Here is a 21,487-nt window from a genome sequence, read left to right as displayed (position 1 = left end):
AGTGGCACAGGTAGGAGTTTCTTCTGTTTCTTCAGAATTCTTCAACCACTGACTTGACTCAGACATTCTTACAATTTTGAAGTAGGCTAAAGGCATTACAGAGAGTGTACTTGTCATCAGTGAATCTTGACTCCAACCTTGTGTCTCTGTTGCTTCAGTATTTACCACAGCCAAATCTTCCTTGTCGGCAACTTGCAAACTACTCCCTTTTTCTGTGTGCTCGACTTGTGGTTTGGCTTTGCTCAACCAGTCATCCAAGGGATACTGAGGTAAAGAGAGTGAATTTTCTGGAGCTTTCTCAACTAGCACTGTGTCCTGCTTCAGCCAGTCATGGATATTCAATTCTAAAGACGAGGCTATCAGGATATCTTCCTGGGACCTTTTACCATTATTCTTCCTGATCCACTCTTCAAATGTTATCTGCTTGTCCACAAGATGACTATCAGAAACCACTGCTCCAAATTTGTGTATGACATCTTGAAGCCCAAAATTATGAGCAACAAAGCTCATTACATTGGTTTCCTTGGGACTTAAGTTCATGCAACTAACATCTTGCAAACTTTCCTCCACAAGATCTTCCAAGGTTTCAGCATCAAGGCCTTCGCCATTCTGTTCTAACAATGCATAAGCTGGCTGGATCCTTCCAAGAGCTTTGTTAAATAGGGCAATCTGCTCTTGCAGAACACCCTCTTTTATGCATTGTATGACCTCAACCTGTTGAAGTAGCCACGTTTCTCTATTTCTCAATGCCTCTAAATGGCGACTAACACTGTCACGAATCTGGGATTTCAAATCCAAGGCTGTAGACTTCAAGTTGACTTTCACTTGTTCAACTTCAGCAATTCCTTTTTCCAAGTTATCCTTAATCCTAACCACTTCTCTAAGTAGAACAGCTAGGCTCTCATTATGATCCATTTGAAATCTAGGTGTGTAAAAAGCACAACAACAGTCAAATATAAGAAATGTGTGAGATTGAAACCAACAATTTACAAACCAAAGACCAAAAGGTGAAAAACTGTTAGTCCCTTAGGAGAACAAGACATTTCCCCCATTTACAATGGTGTTCCCGTGTTACTAAATTCAATTAAAAGAGAATACTTTTTATGTCAGAAATTAACCACAGTTAGCTGAGAAGAAGTTAATAAAGAGGGCCCTTCATATGCATTCTGTTCATGATACAATGTTCTGTGGCAAAATACATCTACAGTAAATAAAACAAATTTGCCATAAACAATCTTTATGTCACTGCCTTTATTGCTTGTTCCAACTGATTTAAACACGAAGGCGCGCTATATAAGGAAGTCTTCCCTGGGAAGACCTAGGCTCATTTGTCACTCGCTGTTGACATGTGCGGGTTAAATTTAAATGCTGCTAGACGAACAAAAAGGAGCTTAGGAGATATCTATTGTTTACTTCCACCAGGATGGTGGCATGAGGTAACGTGCAAACCACCTACTTCAAATTTACCACCACAAATAAAGACAGTTTCCATTGGAGAAAGGAAATACAAATCTCAAAAATTCTTGTATCGAGATGAAGACATAAAACAATTTTGAGGAATGCACCTCCTGTTCACTGCTTTGGAGTAGCTGTAGCTCAAGCTGACTTGACTCTAAGTAAGAGTTCTACATCACACGATGATTGATTGACAAATGGTCCAGTGGGACCTAAGGCTCCTTTTATAGCGCACCTTCGTGTTTAAGGACATTTTGAGCAACATAACACACATACAGTTCATTACTTTTATAGGGGAATTAGGGAAAAAAAAAACAGAAATATAACATAAGTTTGTGAGACCCTCTTTGAATGAAAAAGGTCTAAATTTACATTATGGGTTTTTGTGAACGTCGTAGAAACTTAGGAGTCTGTACTAGCTTAGCTGAGAATGCATTCTGATCATAAACAGCCAAAGTTCATCCTTTCCAAGTACAAGCTAATTATGACCAATTTGGCCACTTTGCTTATGGCCAAAGGCTTGTCACTTATTTAAGACTTCCACTTATTTAAACCAATTTTTTTTTCTCATAATCAAGAAAAAAATATCAACAAAAATATATGTCCAGTTTTGAATATGAGGTGTTAGACCTCGTGGCTGGATGAAATCATTCAGTTTTGGAGTGAAAAGTGATCCGGATATATTTAAAATACACCTTTCTTAAACACAACATTCTAATCATCTGGATGGGTGCAGACTGCATAATTTCAAAGCTTAAAGACAAAACCATAGTTCCTCCAGAGTTCAGCTTGCAAAACTATAGTCAGATAATTTAAGGAACTCAACATGTTCATTTGCATAGCATTACAGAAGAGAGCACAGTGACTCCCATTCTTAAAGCATTGTTATCATCTCCTTGATATGTTACCAGTGTTCCAAGTTTCTTCCCCAGTCTATGAAAAGGTCCTTTCTATCAGTTTACTTCTGCAGTTCTGAAAAATTTAACTTAAGATTTAACTCTGTTTTGAATTGTCACACCTCAGTCAGTTTCATAACCTTTCCACTGATGTATCGTGGTAATGCTTTGATAGCGCATTAACAATTCTATTTCCCAGAGGTCTGCTGAATCCTCAAGATAAAAAAAAAACTTTATTTCTTTAACATTAAGCTTGACCTGTCTGTCTCAAGTATTGTATAAAATGATCAAATCATAGAAAACCTGAGAATTTACACTGTTGTGTTGTTAAGTGACTTTGCATAAAAAAGGGGATTAGCTTTTGCAAAAATTAGTTTATTTTGGAAAGAAACTGGATTTGGGAAAACACTTGAAAAATATGTAAACCACTTGCACCTTGTGGTTTACAAACTTTTTGTGTGTTCTCCCAACATTCCAAGTGGTTTATTGTGCCAGTAAACCACCAGAAAGTGCTTAAAACTCTTAAACTTGGCAAAACTATCTATCAGACAAAAGTTTAACTTGTGGACAACAAACCATAAAACTTGAGTGCACATCCACTTTGCAAGCAGTTTTTGTTCTCATGCAAAAAGATTTTTAAAAAATTTCTGAGTAAAAATTCTCAAAGTTTGTCACCATGATTTTCTTGAGGCAAAAACAAGGGAACTTTTCCTTCTCAGCAAGCAGTTCAGAGAAATCTAGTAGATACTTTCTGAGGTTCTCTCACTTTTACTACCCAATTAAACAAAAAAAGGCTTAAAACAGCGCATTTTTAATAGAAAATTTGATAATTGTTAGAAAGAACAAAATCCTTCCAGTTTTTTTTTTTTTTAAGAGGGGAGGTTTCAAAGCATCCTCTTCCTTTCCTTCAAACAAAAGGCCTTCAATAAATAAAAATGCTGGGAATTTGACCAGTGTGGCACCATTTCCCCAGAGAGGAAATTGTTCCAGTTTTCTGTGGGTTTCTCGTGCAGTTTGGTGTTGATAAGTGCAAGTAAATTTTTCAAAGACAGCAACATTGCACAAGCCCATAGAAGTGCATTTCTACACCCACTTGCACAAGAGTTAATGTTACAACTAATAAAAAAAAATAATGATTAACATGTTAAAAGCATCACAGAAACTCCAGACAGACAAAATTTTGACAGCATGCCTGCTATTTGTAATTTGCACTTGTATTAAAAATTCACTCTCATGTTACAACTTTGCACTAGTATTACATAAAAAACGCACCAGTTTTCAGCCAATCAGCAGTGCATAATCTATCATGTACATCATTACCGGGATAACAAATGGTAGATTTTTTACCAATCAGAGCACTCATTGTATATCAGTTTCGAGCCCTGGCCAGGGTCAATGTGTTGTGTTCTCGGGCAAGACACTTTACTCTCACAATGCCTCTCTTTACTTCTCTTTTACAGTGTCTCTCTTTAAATGGGTAGCGGTGAATTAATGCTGGGGGTAACCCTACGATAGACTAGCATCCCATCCAAGGGGTAGTAGAAATACTCCTAGTCGCTTCATTCTATGGAAACCGGCCGGCCCGATGGGCCACTTTGCTCGTCAACAGGCTTTATCTACTCATGATGTCAAAGAAAAATCTGTGGCAATTAACTGTAACAAGTGAAAAAAAAGCTTGAGATTTTTGGCCTTACACTGGCTGTATTATCGTACTGGCAAGTGACACTTTTTTTTCCCATGGATCCTAATAAAGGAGGTTCTGATTCAACACTTATCTCATTCAATGTTAGCATCATGCTAGAATCTGCTACGTATCATTTGTAAGTCAAATGAAGCAAAGTATTGCAAAAGACTTCTATTGGTTCCAATTTGACGGAGAGCTTTCTCGTTTGCCAAAATATTTTCGTGACGTGAGATCTCCGACTAAATTATTACTATCAGCGTTCCTGTTTGTAAATTTCACTTTTCACTCAAACAAAACGACTTGAGGCACCAAGGTTTCAAAATCTCTCCAAGTAAGTGGGAAAGTAGAGGAATTTCGTTATTTAAAACTTGACATATAAAACTTAACTCTTACCACAGTGCGATGAAAGTTCCTTGAAGGTCTCAGCGTCCAAAGAGCCTACACGAAGCGATCGAGAATCACCAAAAGCCGACAGGTAAAACGCAATGCGAGTGCACCAATCAAATTTAAGATTAGATAACGAGTCTTACGTTCCGATAATAGAAACGCTGCAATTGGTCAAGATGTTGAACTTTGTCGTTGGGGGACACTCATGTTTTCCTTTACGTACACGTGAGTTACGGCACGTCTTCTGCTTTTGATTTACACGCAAGCAAATTACTCGCAAGAGAAATAGGGACCTTAAGCAGTCAGGACGGCAACGCCAAGGAAGACTTCGATTAAAAAATGAATTTCTACTCTTAGTTAGAATTTTAAATATGGCTGCAGGAGCTTACTGTCTCATACGACGCCACAGCTCAACTTCAGCATGACGTATAAAAGCAGCGTTGAGTTCCAAATGGAAATTGAAATAATTTGCCGTCGCGGTTTCGGTTCGCAGACGACACAAATTTTGGCGATTTCACGTTGTTGTTTTGCATAGGACGGCTAAGAAATGTACAAAGTTTCAAAATGCACGTTCTGGGCTATTGTTCTGCCAATTAGATCTCTTGTTTTTCCACGTCCTCGTTGCCGTCGCCGTCGTGGTTGCTTAAGGTCCCTAAGCGATGGCGCGCGCGATCAGATCCGCGGCTGAGTTGTAAACAAACAAACATGGCCGCCATGAGCGTTTCAAAACTGCCGGGTACCTCTATTGTTTCCAGCGGAATTGGCTGTTAGAGAAACAAAAATGGAAAGTTTACTTCTTGAAAGTAGGTAGGAAAATGTTTGGATGGCAGGAATTTTGCCGAAAGTGGTCAAAAAAAAGTTTATTTAACGAGCTAAAGGAGGAAGGTGAAGTCAACACCCCATCAATGTGGATATAGCTGAGTGCTACGATTTGTTTCGCATTGAATTTGATTCCTAATAAAATGAAATGACCGAGAACTTTCCTACACAACTCACCGGAAGATGGAAAGGAAAATGAATTATCATTGTTGTATCCAGGATGGTAAACATTGACAGTTTGTTTTATGAACGGAAATGGAGAAGTGTAAATGTTGCCATAAAAAAAAAACAAACATAACTTTCAGTAAACAAGAGATCGTAAAAATGTAGATGAGACTTTAATTCTAATTCGACCAGAAACGGTAAAATTAAAATAAAATATTCATCTTAAACTTGTGAGAAAGATTGTTGATAGTTCACTCGATAAACTGTAAATTACAACTACGAAAATGCAAACTTGCATTTGTTAAGAAAGCATTGCAAAATTTGTTTTGTTTTCCATTTAAAATGGAATAATGAAAGTTCACGGCCATGATAGTGGCAAAGAGAAAAAAAGGAAAATGAAGTCAAGGCTTGTTCATACCTCTAGTACCTTGAAAAATATAGAAATTCGCGAAATCTGTGACGACCAACAAATTACTGTTGTATATGAAACCCTGATTTCCGCTTAGTTTGACGCTCATGAAAGCAAATTCTTTTAACTCCAAATTGTTTTCACTCCTCCACTTCAAATTGTACACAAACAATTATACGGTCAATCATGATAAATGTGCATCGCCGAATGAGGCCTTCGATCAAGCCATCTTCTCGGAACAACAACAGGATACCATCCAGACGTCCGATGGAAAGCTTCATCTTTCGACAAACATGGTCCAGAAGCTGGCAGATGCTGGTTTGTCTCATGTTACACTACAATCTCTGTACGAGAAACTCAACATTAACGGCCTCAATGTTGTACTGGCATTGGAGCCATCTGCAAAATCAACTTGTCAAGAGAATTCTCTCCGGAATGTTCTTACATTTCCAAATGTCGTAACGGTAAGCAGTCTGAGTCTCAAATGATAACTTATTTTTCAGGAATGTGTAAAATCACGAAACAATGTTAGGATGTACGATCATCTTCAGGATGTACGATCTTTGCCGCGCTGAGGGCATCCAACGATTAATCGCGCGGACACGGACTCATCCTCGCGAAAATGAGCCCTGGAGTCAGCGGTATCGTTTAAAGCGCGTGACCGGATATAAAAGTGTGAGCTAAAATTGTAAAAACCGGAAATAAAGCTCGCTAACTTGATGAACTACCCTGATTTTTTGTGTACAAATTGTTTTCATCATTACGCATTCCTGAAGAAAATTTTAAAAAAATTTATCTGGTGGAAAATTTAAAAAAAAATTATCTAGAGGAAAATTTTAAAAAAATTTATCTAGTGGAAAATTTTTTACATTTTAAGACAGCATTTTCCTATATAATTCAATTTCTACTGGTTAGTTTTTTTTATATCACGTATACAGATAGAGAATGTGATGATGTTAAATAAATTTGAAAAAAACTAGGTTTTAGAAGGTCTTTCAGCACTAGTGTTCTGTTGCCATGGCAACAGATGATGCCTGACGAGCCCCCTTACGAGATTGCCCTAACATAGTGTTAAGGATATGTCAAGTCATTATCCCGATGATAAGTTTGACAGTCCTGATATCTTTTACTGATTGCCACTTGCTGTTAATTGTGGAAAACCCTTTCGAGCCTCCGTAAACGGAAAATTAGAGTTTTGGACGAGGGAAACTGAAAGCTACCCTGCGAGCAGAATCGATCCCGACTAATCTAATAAGATCGAAGGGCCTCTGCTCGCAGGGTAACTGATAGCACACCGAGCATGAAATTGCGCGGCCTCGCTCCATTATGCACTTTTTTCCCGTAATGAGCCAAGATCGTTTGTACAGAGAGAATACGCAGAGGATTTACGGCGAAAGTTTTTGAATGAAAATTTTTATTTCTATTAATTTTGCATTTTTGACTATTTGATAAAACTTCCCACTTGACCAAGATCTGAGAGGTATAGCTCTGCTCGAGATGACCTGGTGGCAAATCTACAACTGATTCGTGACGCAGGACAGTAATAATAGATTTTGAAATCCAACTATATCGCACGACGCGCGAAGAAACAGAACTATAGTGACGATTTTATAATTATGAATCCTTATCAGATGACCAGCACGACCCCAATTTGGCCGGACGGGTTGACATGAGCCGGTCCGGAAAAAGCCGTCCGGCCCTACACTCACACTTTTGATTTGACCACAGGTGGCCTAGGCTATGTCATAGGCTCTGTCACAGGCTTTTTCACAGTGGATTATTATAGAGTTTGTATAGTGGTTTAGTTGGACTTGCTTTTGAGCTCCGTAAATATAATGTTGTGTGAAATAATAAAAGAAGTTAAGTGTTACCTTCATACAGAGTAGTCTGTGCTGTTCTTGTCGCGATTTAGATAGGTAGATAGAAACTTTATTAACGTGTCAAAGAACCTTCTAGTTTGGGAGATATCCCACACTAATGTGGGGACACAAATAAAATGGATAAAAATTATTTACAAAGAATATTACCTACTTAAGAATAAAATTAAGTCATATCATGTATGATAAAATATGAAATGAATTAAGAAATACTTAGAGCACAGCTCCTGCAGCCAACATCTAATAGGGAGCTGAGGTCACGCTTACGTATGCGGTTTTTGAAACTAGCTAATGTTGTGGCTGATCTGTCATAAGTTGTCAGTTTACTCTATAAGTTAGGTCCTAAATAGCGTAGTGAATGTTTGCCGTAAGTTATTGTGTTGTATCTAGGAATAGAAAAGTCGGCCTGTCTTAAATTATAGGAAGCGTCAGTGTTTCTGAAATATCAGTGTTACAAATATTCAAGGGGCTAAGGTTGTGTTTAACTTTGTACATTAAAATGCATATATCCTGTAAGCGCCGTCTGTTTACTAGCTAAGGTAAATTAGCTTTTTGCAGCAAACGTTCATAGGTGGAGTGTATGTCTTTGAATACAGCCCTTAGGCCTCTTTCTTGAACTCTCTCCAATCTGCGGCTATCACTAGATTTACAAAAATGCCATGTGAGATGGCAGTAGGTTAGGTATGGTAGAATGGCTGCCTTAAAAAGTTGTAATTTTGCATTTGTTGGAATCAAGTTGCGGAGTCTCATAAGCACAGCAATCCTTTGACTGGCTTTGTTACAGATAGTATTTATATGATTATTGAAGTTCAAATTTGAGTCAATTGTGACTCCGAAAAGTTGGAGAGTAGCGGTCGTGTTGATTTTTTCATTGTTTACTAAGATAGCGCATTCTTCGATGTTATTTGAGAGTTATTGTTGCTACCAATAATTAAGGTTTGGTATTTTTTAAGGTTACCGACTAATAGATTAGATTCGTACCAGTTGGTTGCTTTTTCCGTACTGTCTCTGAGTTTGGATGTAGTAGTGGGTAGGTCATGACCTGTATGGTAAAACTGATGGTCGTCCGCGTACATTGATATATCTCTAACATGATAAGATAGATCGTTTTGGAATATATTCTACAACAGAGGACCCAATGCGGATCTTTGAGGACAGTCTCGACTGACTAATCTGTTGGAGCTGATATTTCTTCCTAACTTTACACGATTTCTCCTATTCGATACATAGCTTTTCAGAAGTTCAATGATATTACCCTGGAAGCCGTAAGCTTTGAGTTTGCTTGAGTTTGATTTGAGGCCGTTTTGCTGTGTTTCAGCTCCACTACCCTTTTACTTGGTAGTGCTAGGACGTTGAGCTGAAACACAGCAAAATCGCGACAAGAACAGCACAGGCTACTCTGTATGAAGGTAAGATTTAATTTCTTTTATTATTTCACACAACTTTATATTAATGGAGCTCAAAAGCAAGTCCAACTAAACCACTATACAAACTCTATAATAATCCACTGTGAAAGAGCCTATGACAGAGCCTGTGACAGAGCCTTGGCCGCCTGTGATTTGACGTAGCGCTTTTCGATGAGTGAGTTTCTTGTTTTAACTGAGAAAAAAAAAAACAAAAAGCCAAAAACCAAAAAGCGAAAAAACAAACAAACTGAAAAAAAAAAAACAAGCGAAGGAAAAGTTTTCACTGTAGAATCTTTATTCGGTCATGAAGCACTGACCTCGGTGCGCTCATCTGTACGGGTCCGCAATCCTGGACAAAATGTTCGATTCGTCGTTCCGTTCATGATGGCGTTTCGTCGTTTCGTTATGTCGAGTCGTTGTTTTCCGAGTTCGACTGGTCGAACTTTCAGTTCGTTTCGTCGTATTGTCAGCCTCTTCGACTCGTCATCGACCACATCCGTTCGGCGTTTTGTCGTTTCGTCATTTCGTCATGGCATTTCGTCGTTTCGTTCTGTCGTTTCGTTATGTCGTTTCGTCGTTTCGTTATGTCGTTTCGTCGTTTCGTCGTTTCGACTTGTCCACTCAAAAGGAGCTATAATTCAAATTACATGAAGAGTTACTTGATTTCATACACTCTTACATGAATCATTAATGTGGTATCTATAATTTGCCCTCTGCCGAAGGAAATGGATCTTTAGAATAGCTACTTAATCTGCAGAAGCGTCCGAGTTATTTAGAAAAAACGTATTTTCAGCTAAAAGTTAATGAATCAGTTGGGCGAGCACCCTTAGTAAGGTGTAACCTTGAATACTGCTCTGAGATATGGTCCCCCCCATATTCGCGTGAGAACACTGAGAAGCTTGAAGGAGTGCAGGCTATTATCTTTGGAAGACAGAAGAGTTTTAAATGCCATAACTCTCTTTTTTAAGGAGGCTCGAAAGGGTTTTTTTGACCGCGGGGAGAATGGATTCCAAGATACACGCAAGCTTATTACTCGCGCGAGAAATAAGCGATGGCGCGCGCGATCAGATCCGCGGGCGAGTTGTAAACAAACATGGCCGCCATGAGCGTTTCAAAAACTGCCGGGTACCTCTAGCTCTATTGTTTCCAGCGGAAGTGGTTATTTGAGAAACAAAAATGGAAAGTTTACTTCTTGAAAGCAGGTAGGAAAATGTTCGGATGGCAGGGTTCTTGCCGAAAGTGGTCAAAAAAATTTTAATTAACAAGCTAAAGGAGGATGGTGAAGTCGACACCCCATCAATAAAGTCGTGTCGAGTGCATTCGGTAGGTCTTACTTTGTTCCGCGAGAAATTTAAGTGGATACCTCTGAGTGCTACGATTTGTTTCGCATTGTATTTGACTCCTAATAAAATGAAATGACCGAGAACTTTCCTAAACAACTCACTGGAAGATGAAAAGGAAAATGAAATCATTGTTGGATCCAGGATTGTAAACATTGGACAGTTTTATGAACAGAAATGGAGAAGTGTAAATGTTGCTATAAAAATAAACATAATTTTCAGTAAACAAGGGATCGTAAAAATGTAGATGAGACTTTAAATTAATTCTAATTCAACAACAGACGGTAAAATTAAAATAAAATATTCATCTTGAACTTGTGAGAAAGATTGTTGATATTTCCCTCGATACACTGTCAATTACAACTACGAAAAGGCAAACTCGCATTTGTTAAGAAAGGATTGCAAAATTTTTTTTTGTTTTCCATTTAAAATGGAATAATGAAAGTTCACGGTTATGGCAGTGGAAAAGAGAAAAAAAAAGAAAAATTAAGCCAAGTCTTGTTCATACCTCTAGTACCTCGAAAATTAAAGAAATTCGCGAAATCTGCGACGACCAACAAATTACTGACGTATACGAAACCCTAATTTCCACTGAGTTTGACGCTCGTGACAATCTGGAAAACGTTAATGCAAATTCTTTTCACTAGAAATTCTTTTCACTCCTCCACTTCAAATTGCACATAAGCAATAATTATATCGGTCTATCATGGTAAATGCATGTGCATCGCTGAATGAGGCCTTCGATCAAGCCATCTTCTCGGAACAACGACAAGATACCATCCAGACGTTCGATGGAAAGCTTCATCTTTCAACAAACATGGTCCAGAAGCTGGCAGATGCTGGTTTGTCTCATGTTACACTACAATGAGGGGCCGTAAGGAGGTTTCACGTGAAACGTGATCGGACTAATTTATTTTCTGTGATCCGTAATCTAAAAGTTTTAAAATTCGTGAACCGTGAATGATATGATTGTCGTGATACGTGAAACAGAGAAATAATTTTCCGATACCCGTGATAACAAACACGAAAACGACCCTTTTTCCGTGAACGGCTACGAAGACCCCACAAAGGAACTCTCCAGGAGATCGCCGTGTCTGTTTTCCTCAGCTTGCGTGACCAAACAATATGGTTTCGCATGACCCTTTGATCCAAAAATAAAGCTGATGCGACCTTTGACACCAACGATCAGGTCTTCAGATCACTCATTGTCTGGCGTCTTGTCTTCATTTCTCACGACTCACAATGTCGAAGAGCGAAGTCAGCGAAGAGCCGTTTCGTGTTTTAGAAGGGGTTGTCTACTTCGTTGATCCCAAATCTCCTGGATCTTTCAGTTTTCTTGGGGGAAAGGAAAGGATCAGAATTCCCCTGAAAAGAGAACATAATTCCCTTGATGCCCTGAAAAGGCATATTGTTGAACACGCGGGCCTCAAGGCCGAAGCTGAGAAGCGGGGAATAGGGTCATCTATTGATCTTAAGCTGTGCAGACTAGCCAAAGGCGCAGAAGGCAGTAAAGCTTACTCAATCAATACACAAGCGCAGTGGAACATGAAAAGGCCGCTTTTTGTCGATTCTGCAGTTTTACAAGGTTAGTGTTTTCATCATGAAAATTTGATAACAGATCATAATTTATGACACGTGTTACTTGAAAGTCACATGTGAAAGGTATCTGATATGATAAAAAAAAGATATCCATACTTTCGTGTTAATTGTTTTAATTCGCGTTAATTTCTTACATCTCTTAGGGCCTGTTTACATGGAGATAGGGTGACCCCCTTAGGAGGGTCATCCTTCTAGAAGGGGAAAAAGATAGCCCCCCTTTACATGCAAAGTCTTGTCCCCAGGGCTATCGCGATTATTGAATTTGGCACCAAGGGAGATAACTGCGCGGTCGCTAAGTACAAAACAACCAAAATGGCGGACAAACGAAGTATTTTGGCGGTAAATTCAATTTTCCTTGCGCTTGCCTCTTTGGCTGCGGTTTTTCAGTGCTGTGGGTTCTTGCTGTCGTATCCCCTAATAGAAAAACGCCGACAAGAGCGAATGGCGCTACAGGTAGCCTCCCAGTACAATGTTGCAATGCGACGGATGAGGCATGTACGAAGGAGAGCCATTTTGTCGCCGAGGGAGAATTTGGCGGAATCCTGGTCGCACAGAGCAGTGGCGAAGGACGCTTTTCGTTTTCCCTGTGAATTCTTTGATTTTTCACGTGGCAAGCCTTCTTCCATATCTTTCCAAGTCGAGCGGCTTTCCATGGTACTCTCGTCGACCACTAATTCATGATCATCTCTGTCTTTTGTCGAAATGTCGACACTGTTGTCCTCCGACTGTTTCGAACTCTGTTCAAACAATTTGGCCACCACAGAACGGCGAAAATATTCCTCGGGCTTATACGCGCGCAAAGCCATTACAGAGTTTCGCGGCAATCTGACAGTAAACTGAACCCACAGAAGTTGACCCTTCTAGGAGGGTGACCCTACCTCAAGTGTTTACATGGCAAAAAGTTGACCCTCGCAGGAGGGTTACCCCACCAAGCAGATAGGGTGACCCTACCTCTCATGTAAACCAAGCCGGAAAATACAATAGGCAAGGGTTACCCTTCTAAGAGGGTGCCCCTTCTAGAAGGGTCACCCTATCTCCATGTAAACAGGCCCTTACAATACTAGAAGTCTAGAAAAGTTTTATTCAGTCCCCCCTACATATTTTATTTGAAGTTTGCTTAAGAATCGACAATTTTCTCAGAAATTATACAGAAAGTGAGTCATTTATGAGAGCCGTGATTTCGGTTAGGGTCGTTAGAGGCGATATTCAACACACCTCCTGAGATATTTCTTGATGATCCTTGATCGCTCGCTTTGCAAAAAGGGCGTGTTGACAATAATGAGAAGACCTGAGAATAGGAACAACCTAGGAAGACTAGGAAGAGAATATTCGGACAGATTTTTTTCTCGATTAAACGCAACTTAAATTTAATTTTTATGGACTACGAAAGAGACTGGAGTGGGGTTTGAAACTGCCAAGAAAAAATGACACCAATATAAATGTCAAAGTAGGTAGACAAAAGATAAAAAGGACGTAGTCAAAAGATTATTATTTGATTAAGTAATTTTATTGTCAATATTTTCTTTCTGTCAATGTTCTTAAAAAGGAAATCGTCTTTTCGAAAGATTCCCCGGTGATAAATATCACAGTTGGTGGTGGCGAAGAACAGCAAAAGAGCAAAGTCAGCAAACGAAAGCCAAGAGGTGGAAGGAAAAGGTCAGCTTCAAAGGTAGAGGACGACCACTTTGTAAAGCGCCTAAAGCAGGGCGAAAGTGTTGAGCGAAATGAATGACAGACCAAGATGTTGGATGATCTAAATTTGGCTATGTGCGACTAAAAAAAATCGTTAAGAATTTTTGTTATTATTAACAGCCATGATTTTTCCTAAAAATTTTATCATTTTATTACTATGATGGAGACGATGATGATAACGATGATTATTTAAATCGTCTTTAATGTATTTAGTGAGTTAGCCTTTCGATGTGTTTGTAGCCCTGGCAAGTATGTTCAATAGCACAGCGGTCAATGAATTTACTATAAGGTGTGGTCGTTGCCAGAAGTTAAAGATTGTACCAACGGACAGGACTCCGTAGACTAAAGCTCGATACTTTAAAAAAAGTACGTAAAAAGTACGTTGTCTGCAGAAACATTTCTATTTAAAGCTTCGGAAGTTTCACTTTGAAGTATCATCATCAATTTTACTTTTAAAGAAAACCACTAGAGAAGACCATCCAGAGAACTTCTGTATTGTCAAAGAATAAAGCAGGTGTTTAAAATTCATTGTTTTCTTAAAAAAAGTAAAGATCACTGGAGGTCATATTTTTGTTGCTGCCTTACAGAACACTTTAATACAGCTTGTCAAAACCGTCGAAACGAGGAAGATAATGCCAAGAAACACAATGCAACAATAGCTGGAATGAAAAGAAATATGGAAGCCTTCCTGAAGAAGGGTGGAAGCCGCGGAGGAGATCAAGAAAGTCAAAGTGATGGAAGTGTAATGTGAAACGTCGGTTCACCTTAAGGAATATCAGCGGGAAATGACAGTGATCGTGATTTAGAGTTAGACAACATGTAAGAGTCTTTCACATTATTTGTAAGATTGTGATATTATACTAACCAATCTGTCACCATCAGCCTAAGTAAAACATTTCTTTTACTTATTTTTTGTTAAAGATCCTCTGATCTATTTACTTCTCTATGTATCTTAAGGTCTTTTGCAAAACGGCGTATTTAGTTGTTGTTACACCGATAGTCACAAGACAAGATGAATCCACATTTATAATATCAGTTCTAATTGCTAACTTTCAAGATTGAATGATAATATCAGTTATTAAAACTTTTAAGACTTCAGTATTTAAGTGGATCGTGTATTTTTTATACTACCTTGCAATTACAGATTTCAAGACAATTGCCGCGAGGCAGCGGCGTCTGCAAACGAGTTTGGAGACGTGACACAGTGTGACAGTGACAGAGAGATTGAAGAATTCAACGAGAGACTGAAATCTTAAGCGACTGCCTGTCTGCTGCAGAGCAATGCTGTGAAACCGAATCTAACATTACCAATCACGACACGATCACGAGTTGAGCGCTTTCTGAAATACATTAAAACGACTGTCAACAATATTATATATATAGGGTAAGGCGACAATTCTTTCTCATGTGTAAGTTTATTTTCCGTGAACCGTGAAACTCGAAAATCAATTATCGTGTTTCGTGATTTGCGTTTTTTAATTGCCTTGAACTGTGCGCGTGACCCCCCCTTACGGCCCCTCTACAATCTGTGTACGAGAAACTCAACATTACCGGCCTCAATGGAGTACTGGCATTGGCGCCATCTGCAAAATCAACTTGTCATGATATATCGAATTCCGCTAGAGAATTCTCTCCGGAGTTTATTTCCAACTGTCGTAACTGTAAGCAGTCTGAGTCTCAAATGATGACTTATTTTTCAGGAAGGTGTAAAACTACAAAACAATGTGAATCCATCTTCAGGATGAACGATTTTTTCCGCTCTGAGGGCATCCATCGATTAATCGCGCGGACACGAACTCGTCCTCGCGAAAATGAGCCTGTGAGTCAGCGGTATAGTTAAAAACGCGTGACCGGATATAAAAGTGTAAGCTAGAATTGCAAAAACCGGAAATAAACCTTGTTAAGTTGATGAACTAATATCTCGAAAATTAGTTCGGCGACCTACCCTGATTTTTTGTTTACAAATTATTTACATCATTACGCATTCCTGAAGAAAATTAAAAAAAAATTTATTTAGTGGAAATTTTTTTACATTTTAAAACAGCATTTTCCTAAATAATTCAAGTCCTACTCGGTAGTTTTTTTTTTATATCACGTATACAGGTAGAGAATGTGATGACGTTTAAGAAATTTGAAAAAAAAAAAACTAGGTCACCGACATGGTTTTTGAGATATCTTTCAAAAACTGAGTTTTAGAGGGTCTTTTAGCACTACTGTACTGTTGCCATGGCAACAGATAATGCCTGACGAACCCCCTTAAAAGATTGCCCTAACATAGTGTTATGCATATGTCGAGTTATTATCCTGATGATAAGTTTGATAGTCCTGATATCTTTTACTGATTGGCGCTTGCTGTTCATTGTTGAAAACCCTTTCGAGCCTCCTTAAGATATCAACAAAGCTGACTGAAATGGTAAATTGGCCACCGTTACGATTATAAAAGCTGACGTTTCGAGCGTTAGGCCTTCGTCTTTCGCTCCGACGAAGGGCTAACGCTCGGAACGTCAGCTTTTATAATCGTAACGGTGGCCAATTTACCATTTCAACTTTGTTGATATATTCAAATTATTTCATTACCCCCACCGACGCAGCCCCAAACAGTTTCTTTAGAAACTATCAGCCTTTATTTCTTTTTTAAGGCACTGAAAGGGTTTTTTGACATTGATGTTTCACCTTTTGTGGATTATTACTCTAGTTTAGATTATTGTTCCTTGAGACATTATGATCATCTGACGTTAAAACAAATATGCAAGGGCTAATTCCCTTAAATATTCCTATTTCCATCGAATAGTAGTTTCTTGGAATATGTTTCCTGTTGACATTCGCACTGCAAATTATACTGGGAATTTTAAATTTAATGTGAAGAAATTTCTTGTGGGTAAATCATGATTTTATTTGTCTTTATTATAACATAGTATCTCATTCGTACTATATGTATCGGGTGATCTGCTCGGTTACGTGGGGTCTGGGACCCTTTTGCAGATTCACCCTAACGCTTTTTTTTAATTTTTATTTTGGTTAATTAACTGTATCATACCTGCATTTGTGTATTTATGCCATTAAATTGCAATAAACAAAATTATTAAATAAATAAATTAGCTCTTTTTATACGTTGAAATCACCCCAAAAAGTAGCAAGTGGGGAAGGGGTGAGATAGTGAATAGCATGTGACCAGTTCGTTTCAAAAACCGTCCTTATTACTTTTCAAAGAATTAAACTAAGAACCCAAAGAAAGCTCATATTCGATCATAAATCTGGTTAAATTTCATGTGTTACTGTAACATCATGGAGCAAAGAAATGTGATATATACACAGCTGAAAGCATTAACTGATTCTTAAATGACTTGGCTGACTCAACTTGAACACAGTCAAGTAATGAGAGTGTTGACATAATTTGACGTGTAGTCACTGAAAGGCATGAAACATTTGCAAAACTTCAAAGGCAAAAAAGACATACTTTGATTTTACTTATATGAATTAATCAAGTTTGAAAACATAACAGATCGCCATTTGGCTTGAAACTCCCCTAATGCCAACCAAAGAGACCATATGAGAGATTTCCATTTGTCCTAATTGATCCGTTTTTGTTGTTGTAGTAGTGGTAGTGGTAGTGGTACTGGCAGTGGCAGTGGCAGTGGCAGTGGCACTGGCAGTGGCAGTGGCACTGGCAGTGGCAGGGGCTGTGGCAATGGCAGTGGCAGTGGTAGTGGTACTGGCAGTGGCAGTGGCAGTGGCAGTGGCAGTGGCAGTGGCAGTGGCAGTGGCAGGGGCTGTGGCAATGGCAGTGGCAATGGCAGTGGCAGTGGTAGTGGCACTGGCAGTGGCAGTGGCACTGGCAGTGGCAGTGGCAGTGGTAGTGGCACTGGCAGTGGCTGTGGCAGTGGCACTGGCAGTGGCAGTGGCAGTGGCAGTGGTAGTGGCACTGGCAGTGGCAGTGGCACTGGCAGTGGCAGTGGCAGTGGTAGTGGCACTGGCAGTGGCAGTGGCAGTGGCACTGGCAGTGGCAGTGGCAGTGGCACTGGCAGTGGCAGTGGCAGTGGCAGTGGCAGTGGTAGTGGCACTGGCAGTGGCAGTGGCAGTGGCACTGGCAGTGGCAGTGGCAGTGGCAGTGGCAGTGGTAGTGGCACTGGCAGTGGCAGTGGCACTGGCAGTGGCAGTGGCAGTGGTAGTGGCACTGGCAGTGGCAGTGGCAGTGGCACTGGCAGTGGCAGTGGCACTGGCACTGGCAGTGGCAGTGGCAGTGGCAGTGGCAGTGGTAGTGGCACTGGCAGTGGCAGTGGCAGTGGCAGTGGCAGTGGCAGTGGCAGTGGCAGTGGCACTGGCAGTGGCAGTGGTAGTGGCACTGGCAGTGGCAGTGGCACTGGCAGTGGCAGTGGCAGTGGCACTGGCAGTGGCAGTGGCAGTGGCACTGGCAGTGGCAGTGGCAGTGGCACTGGCAGTGGCAGTGGCAGTGGCACTGGCAGTGGCAGTGGCAGTGGCAGTGGTAGTGGCACTGGCAGTGGCAGTGGCAGTGGCAGTGGCAGTGGCAGTGGCACTGGCAGTGGCAGTGGCAGTGGCAGTGGCAGTGGCAGTGGCAGTGGCAGTGGCACTGGCAGTGGCAGTGGCAGTGGCACTGGCAGTGGCAGTGGCAGTGGCACTGGCAGTGGCAGTGGCAGTGGCACTGGCAGTGGCAGTGGCAGTGGCAGTGGCAGTGGTAGTGGCACTGGCAGTGGCAGTGGCAGTGGCAGTGGCACTGGCAGTGGCAGTGGCAGTGGCACTGGCAGTGGCAGTGGCAGTGGCAGTGGCAGTGGCAGTGGTAGTGGCACTGGCAGTGGCAGTGGCACTGGCAGTGGCAGAGGCAGTGGTAGTGGCACTGGCAGTGGCAGTGGCAGTGGCACTGGCAGTGGCAGTGGCAGTGGCAGTGGCAGTGGCAGTGGCAATGGCAGTGGCAGTGGTAGTGGTAGTGGTAGTTTTGAAGTAATTTAAAGTTTTTAAGAATGATGGATTTAACTGAGTGGTTGTGAGGGTGAAACGTGAGAGTGAATGGAATGCGGTTGGAATCTTCCTTATGCGACGTTTGTAGTGCTGAATATCGATCAATAAGTTGGGCGCGGTGGCAACCCGCTTGAACGACAGAAACAGGTTAACCACGTTTATCGAAAAACTGGCACATTGAGTCTGATTTGTGGTGGAAATCAGAGTCATCACTACATCAACGACGAAGTCTTAGAAACTGAGAAAAAGGAATGGAATTCTTAACGTGAGATGGATGCGAAGACGAATATAACAAGTAATTATGCGAGTCTGTAGGTTTGCAATACACAGTAGTGCATCAACCGTTGCCTTCAATTGAAACTTTGATGTCTTTGATGCGTATAGCCTTATATAGCTGTGTTTAGCCGTGTACAGCTGTGTATAGCCCTGTATAGCGCTGTATAGCTGTGTATAGCCCTGTATAGCTGTGTATAGCCCTGTATAGCAGCGTATAGCCCTGTATAGCAGCGTATAGCCTTGTACTGCTGCGTATAGCCGTGCATAGCTGTGTATAGCCCTTTATACCTGCGCATAGCCCTGTATAACTGTGTATGGCCCTGTATAGCTATGTATAGCCCTGTATAGCAGCGTATAGCCGTGTATAGCTGCGTATAGCCTTGTATAGCTTTGTAGAGCCGTGTATAGCTTTGTATGGACCTGTATAGCTGTCTATAGCCCTGTATAGCCCTGTATAGCTGTGTTTAGCCCTGTATAGCTGTGTATAGCCCTGCATAGCTGAATATAGCCCTGTATAGCTGTGCATAGCCCTGTGACGGAGAAAAAAGAATGGAATTCTTAACGTGAGATGGATGCGAAGACGAATATAACAAGTAATTATGCGAGTCTGTAGGTTTGTAATACACATAGTGCATAAATCGTTGCCTTCAATTAAAACTTTGATGTCTTTGACGTGTATAGTCTTGTATAGCTGTGTTTAGCCGTGTATAGCTGTGTATAGCCCTGTATAGCTGTGTATAGCCCTGCATAACTGAATATAGCTGTGTATAGCTGTGTATAGCTGCGTATAGCCTTGTATACCTGCGTATAGCCGTGTATAGCCCTGTATAGCTGTGTGTAGCCGTGTATAGCCTTGTATAGCTGTGTGTAGCCGTGTATAGCGATGTATAGCCCTGTATAGCTCTGTATAGCTGTGTATAGCCCTGCATAGCTGAATATAGCCCCGTATAGCCGTGTATGGCTGTGTATAGCCCTTTATAACTGTGTATAGCCCTGTATAACTGTGTATAGCCCTGTATAGCAGCGTATAGCCGTGTATAGCTGCGTATAGCCCTGTATAGCTTTATATAGCCGCGTATAGCTGTGTAAAGCCCTGTATAGCTGTGTATAGCCCTGCATAGCTGAATATAGCCCTGTATAGCTGTGTATAGCCCTGTGTAGCTGTGTATAGCCGTGTATAGCTGCGTATAGCTGTGTATAGCAGCGTATAACCTTGTATAGCTGCGTATGGCCGTGTATAGCCGTGCATAGCTTTGTATAGCCCTGTATAGCTGCGTATAGCCCTGTATGACTGTGTATGGCCCTGTATAGCAGCGTATAGCCTTGTATAGCTTTGTATAGCTTTGTGTAGCCGTGTATAGCTGTGTATAGATCTGTATACCTGTGTATAGCCCTGTATAGCCCTGTATAGCTGTGTATAGCCCTGTATAGCTGTGTATAGCCCTGTATAGCTGTGTATAGCCCTGCATAGCTGAATATAGCTCTGTATAGCTGTGCATAGCCCTTTATAGTTGTGTATAGCCGTGTATAGCTGTGTATAGTCCTGTATAGCTGTGTATAGCCGTGTATAGCTGCGCATAGCCTTGTATAGCTATGTATAGGCTTGTATAGCTGTGTATAGGCTTGTATAGCTGTGTATAGCCCTGTATAGCTGCGTATAGCCGCGTATAGCTGTGTATAGCCTTGTATAGCTATGTATAGCCTTGTATAGCTGGAAACCAATGTATGCTCCTTTCACGGCTGCACAGGGCTTTCACAGCTCCGCATATTTTCAAACTGTTTATCTTTATTTTGCTATTTTACCTCATCGACATGATGCAAGCCTCATCTTTTTCTAACAATGATGTTCTAGAGCGAATGGCGTCGGAGCGAATGACGAAGGGCTAACGCTCTAAAGGTCAGCTTTGGTATTCGTTACGGTGGCCAATTTACCATTTCAACTTTGTTGATATATCCAAATTATCCTGTATCAATATGCTTCAGGAAAGAGGTAGGATCTGTGCGCGAAGCTGATTGCATCCCGCCAAGTGATTTAACTTCTTTCCACCACCTACGCGGTTCGTAGTCCCTCAGATGTTCGACTTTGGACTCATAGTATTTAGCGCGACAAGACTTCCGCAAGCGATTAACACGGTTCCCAAGGCGGCGGAAGCAATCTTTATCGCCACGAGCAAGGGCTATTTGACGCTCGTCAATTAAAGATTTCAATTGTTTGCCAATTCATGGGGATTCGTTGGCAATGATCGTCTTGGATTTAAGGGGGAGAACAGAATCCAAGCCCGTCTTGATTATGGTTTCAAGCGCGAGTGTTTTCTCTTCGCATGACTCTTTGCATCTGACGATCAAGGTCGACTTCATCGAGGTAAGTCCGCATGGCCAGACGACTTGTTGTCTGCAAGTCTCTGGATTTAAGTAGGATTTTGTTCCTCGGACCATCCCGTCTAGCCAGAGGCTGTACTTCCACAGCATCGTGGTCGGAGAGCCCAAAAGGAGGCAACTTTTTGGGCA

The 21,487-nt window shown here is 40.9% G+C and overlaps 2 protein-coding genes across 4 annotated transcripts in view; one reads left to right on the top strand and one right to left on the bottom strand.

Moving 5' to 3' along the window:
- Positions 1 to 4,584, bottom strand: part of LOC111328063 (uncharacterized) — a 6,352-nt gene extending 1,768 nt beyond the window's left edge. Inside the window, exons 1-2 of the mRNA XM_022932421.2 lie at positions 4,429 to 4,584; positions 1 to 922 (exon numbers count right to left, since the gene is read on the bottom strand). The exon at positions 1 to 922 is cut by the window's left edge and continues 1,768 nt beyond it. Coding sequence (XP_022788156.2) covers positions 1 to 915 — 915 coding nt within the window. The 5' untranslated portion in view covers positions 916 to 922; positions 4,429 to 4,584. The remainder of the gene's footprint in view (positions 923 to 4,428) is intronic.
- A 5,522-nt stretch (positions 4,585 to 10,106) lies between these two features.
- On the top strand, positions 10,107 to 16,825 carry LOC148738305 (uncharacterized). 3 transcript variants are annotated; one of them, XR_015997075.1, is made up of 4 exons: positions 10,108 to 12,023; positions 13,584 to 13,706; positions 14,317 to 14,548; positions 14,874 to 16,825. XR_015997075.1 is itself a non-coding variant. In XM_088750387.1 (3 exons), exons 1-3 carry the CDS (start codon positions 11,681 to 11,683, stop codon positions 14,386 to 14,388), a joined length of 525 nt encoding a protein of 174 aa, XP_088606513.1. In that variant the 5' UTR covers positions 10,107 to 11,680; the 3' UTR covers positions 14,389 to 14,451. The 3 variants fall into 3 exon arrangements, 2 of the variants coding, with proteins under 2 accessions (XP_088606513.1, XP_088606512.1); XM_088750387.1 differs by lacking the exon at positions 14,874 to 16,825 and having other exon boundaries at positions 10,107 to 12,023; positions 13,584 to 13,693; positions 14,317 to 14,451; XM_088750386.1 differs by lacking the exon at positions 14,874 to 16,825 and having other exon boundaries at positions 14,317 to 14,830.
- The last annotated feature ends 4,662 nt before the right edge of the window (positions 16,826 to 21,487 follow it).

Source organism: Stylophora pistillata, chromosome 2, assembly GCF_964205215.1.
Source record: "Stylophora pistillata chromosome 2, jaStyPist1.2, whole genome shotgun sequence".
Taxonomy (NCBI): domain Eukaryota; kingdom Metazoa; phylum Cnidaria; class Anthozoa; order Scleractinia; family Pocilloporidae; genus Stylophora; species Stylophora pistillata.
The sequence above is the reverse complement of the archived record's forward strand: the minus strand, read 5'-3'. Positions and strand labels throughout refer to the sequence as shown.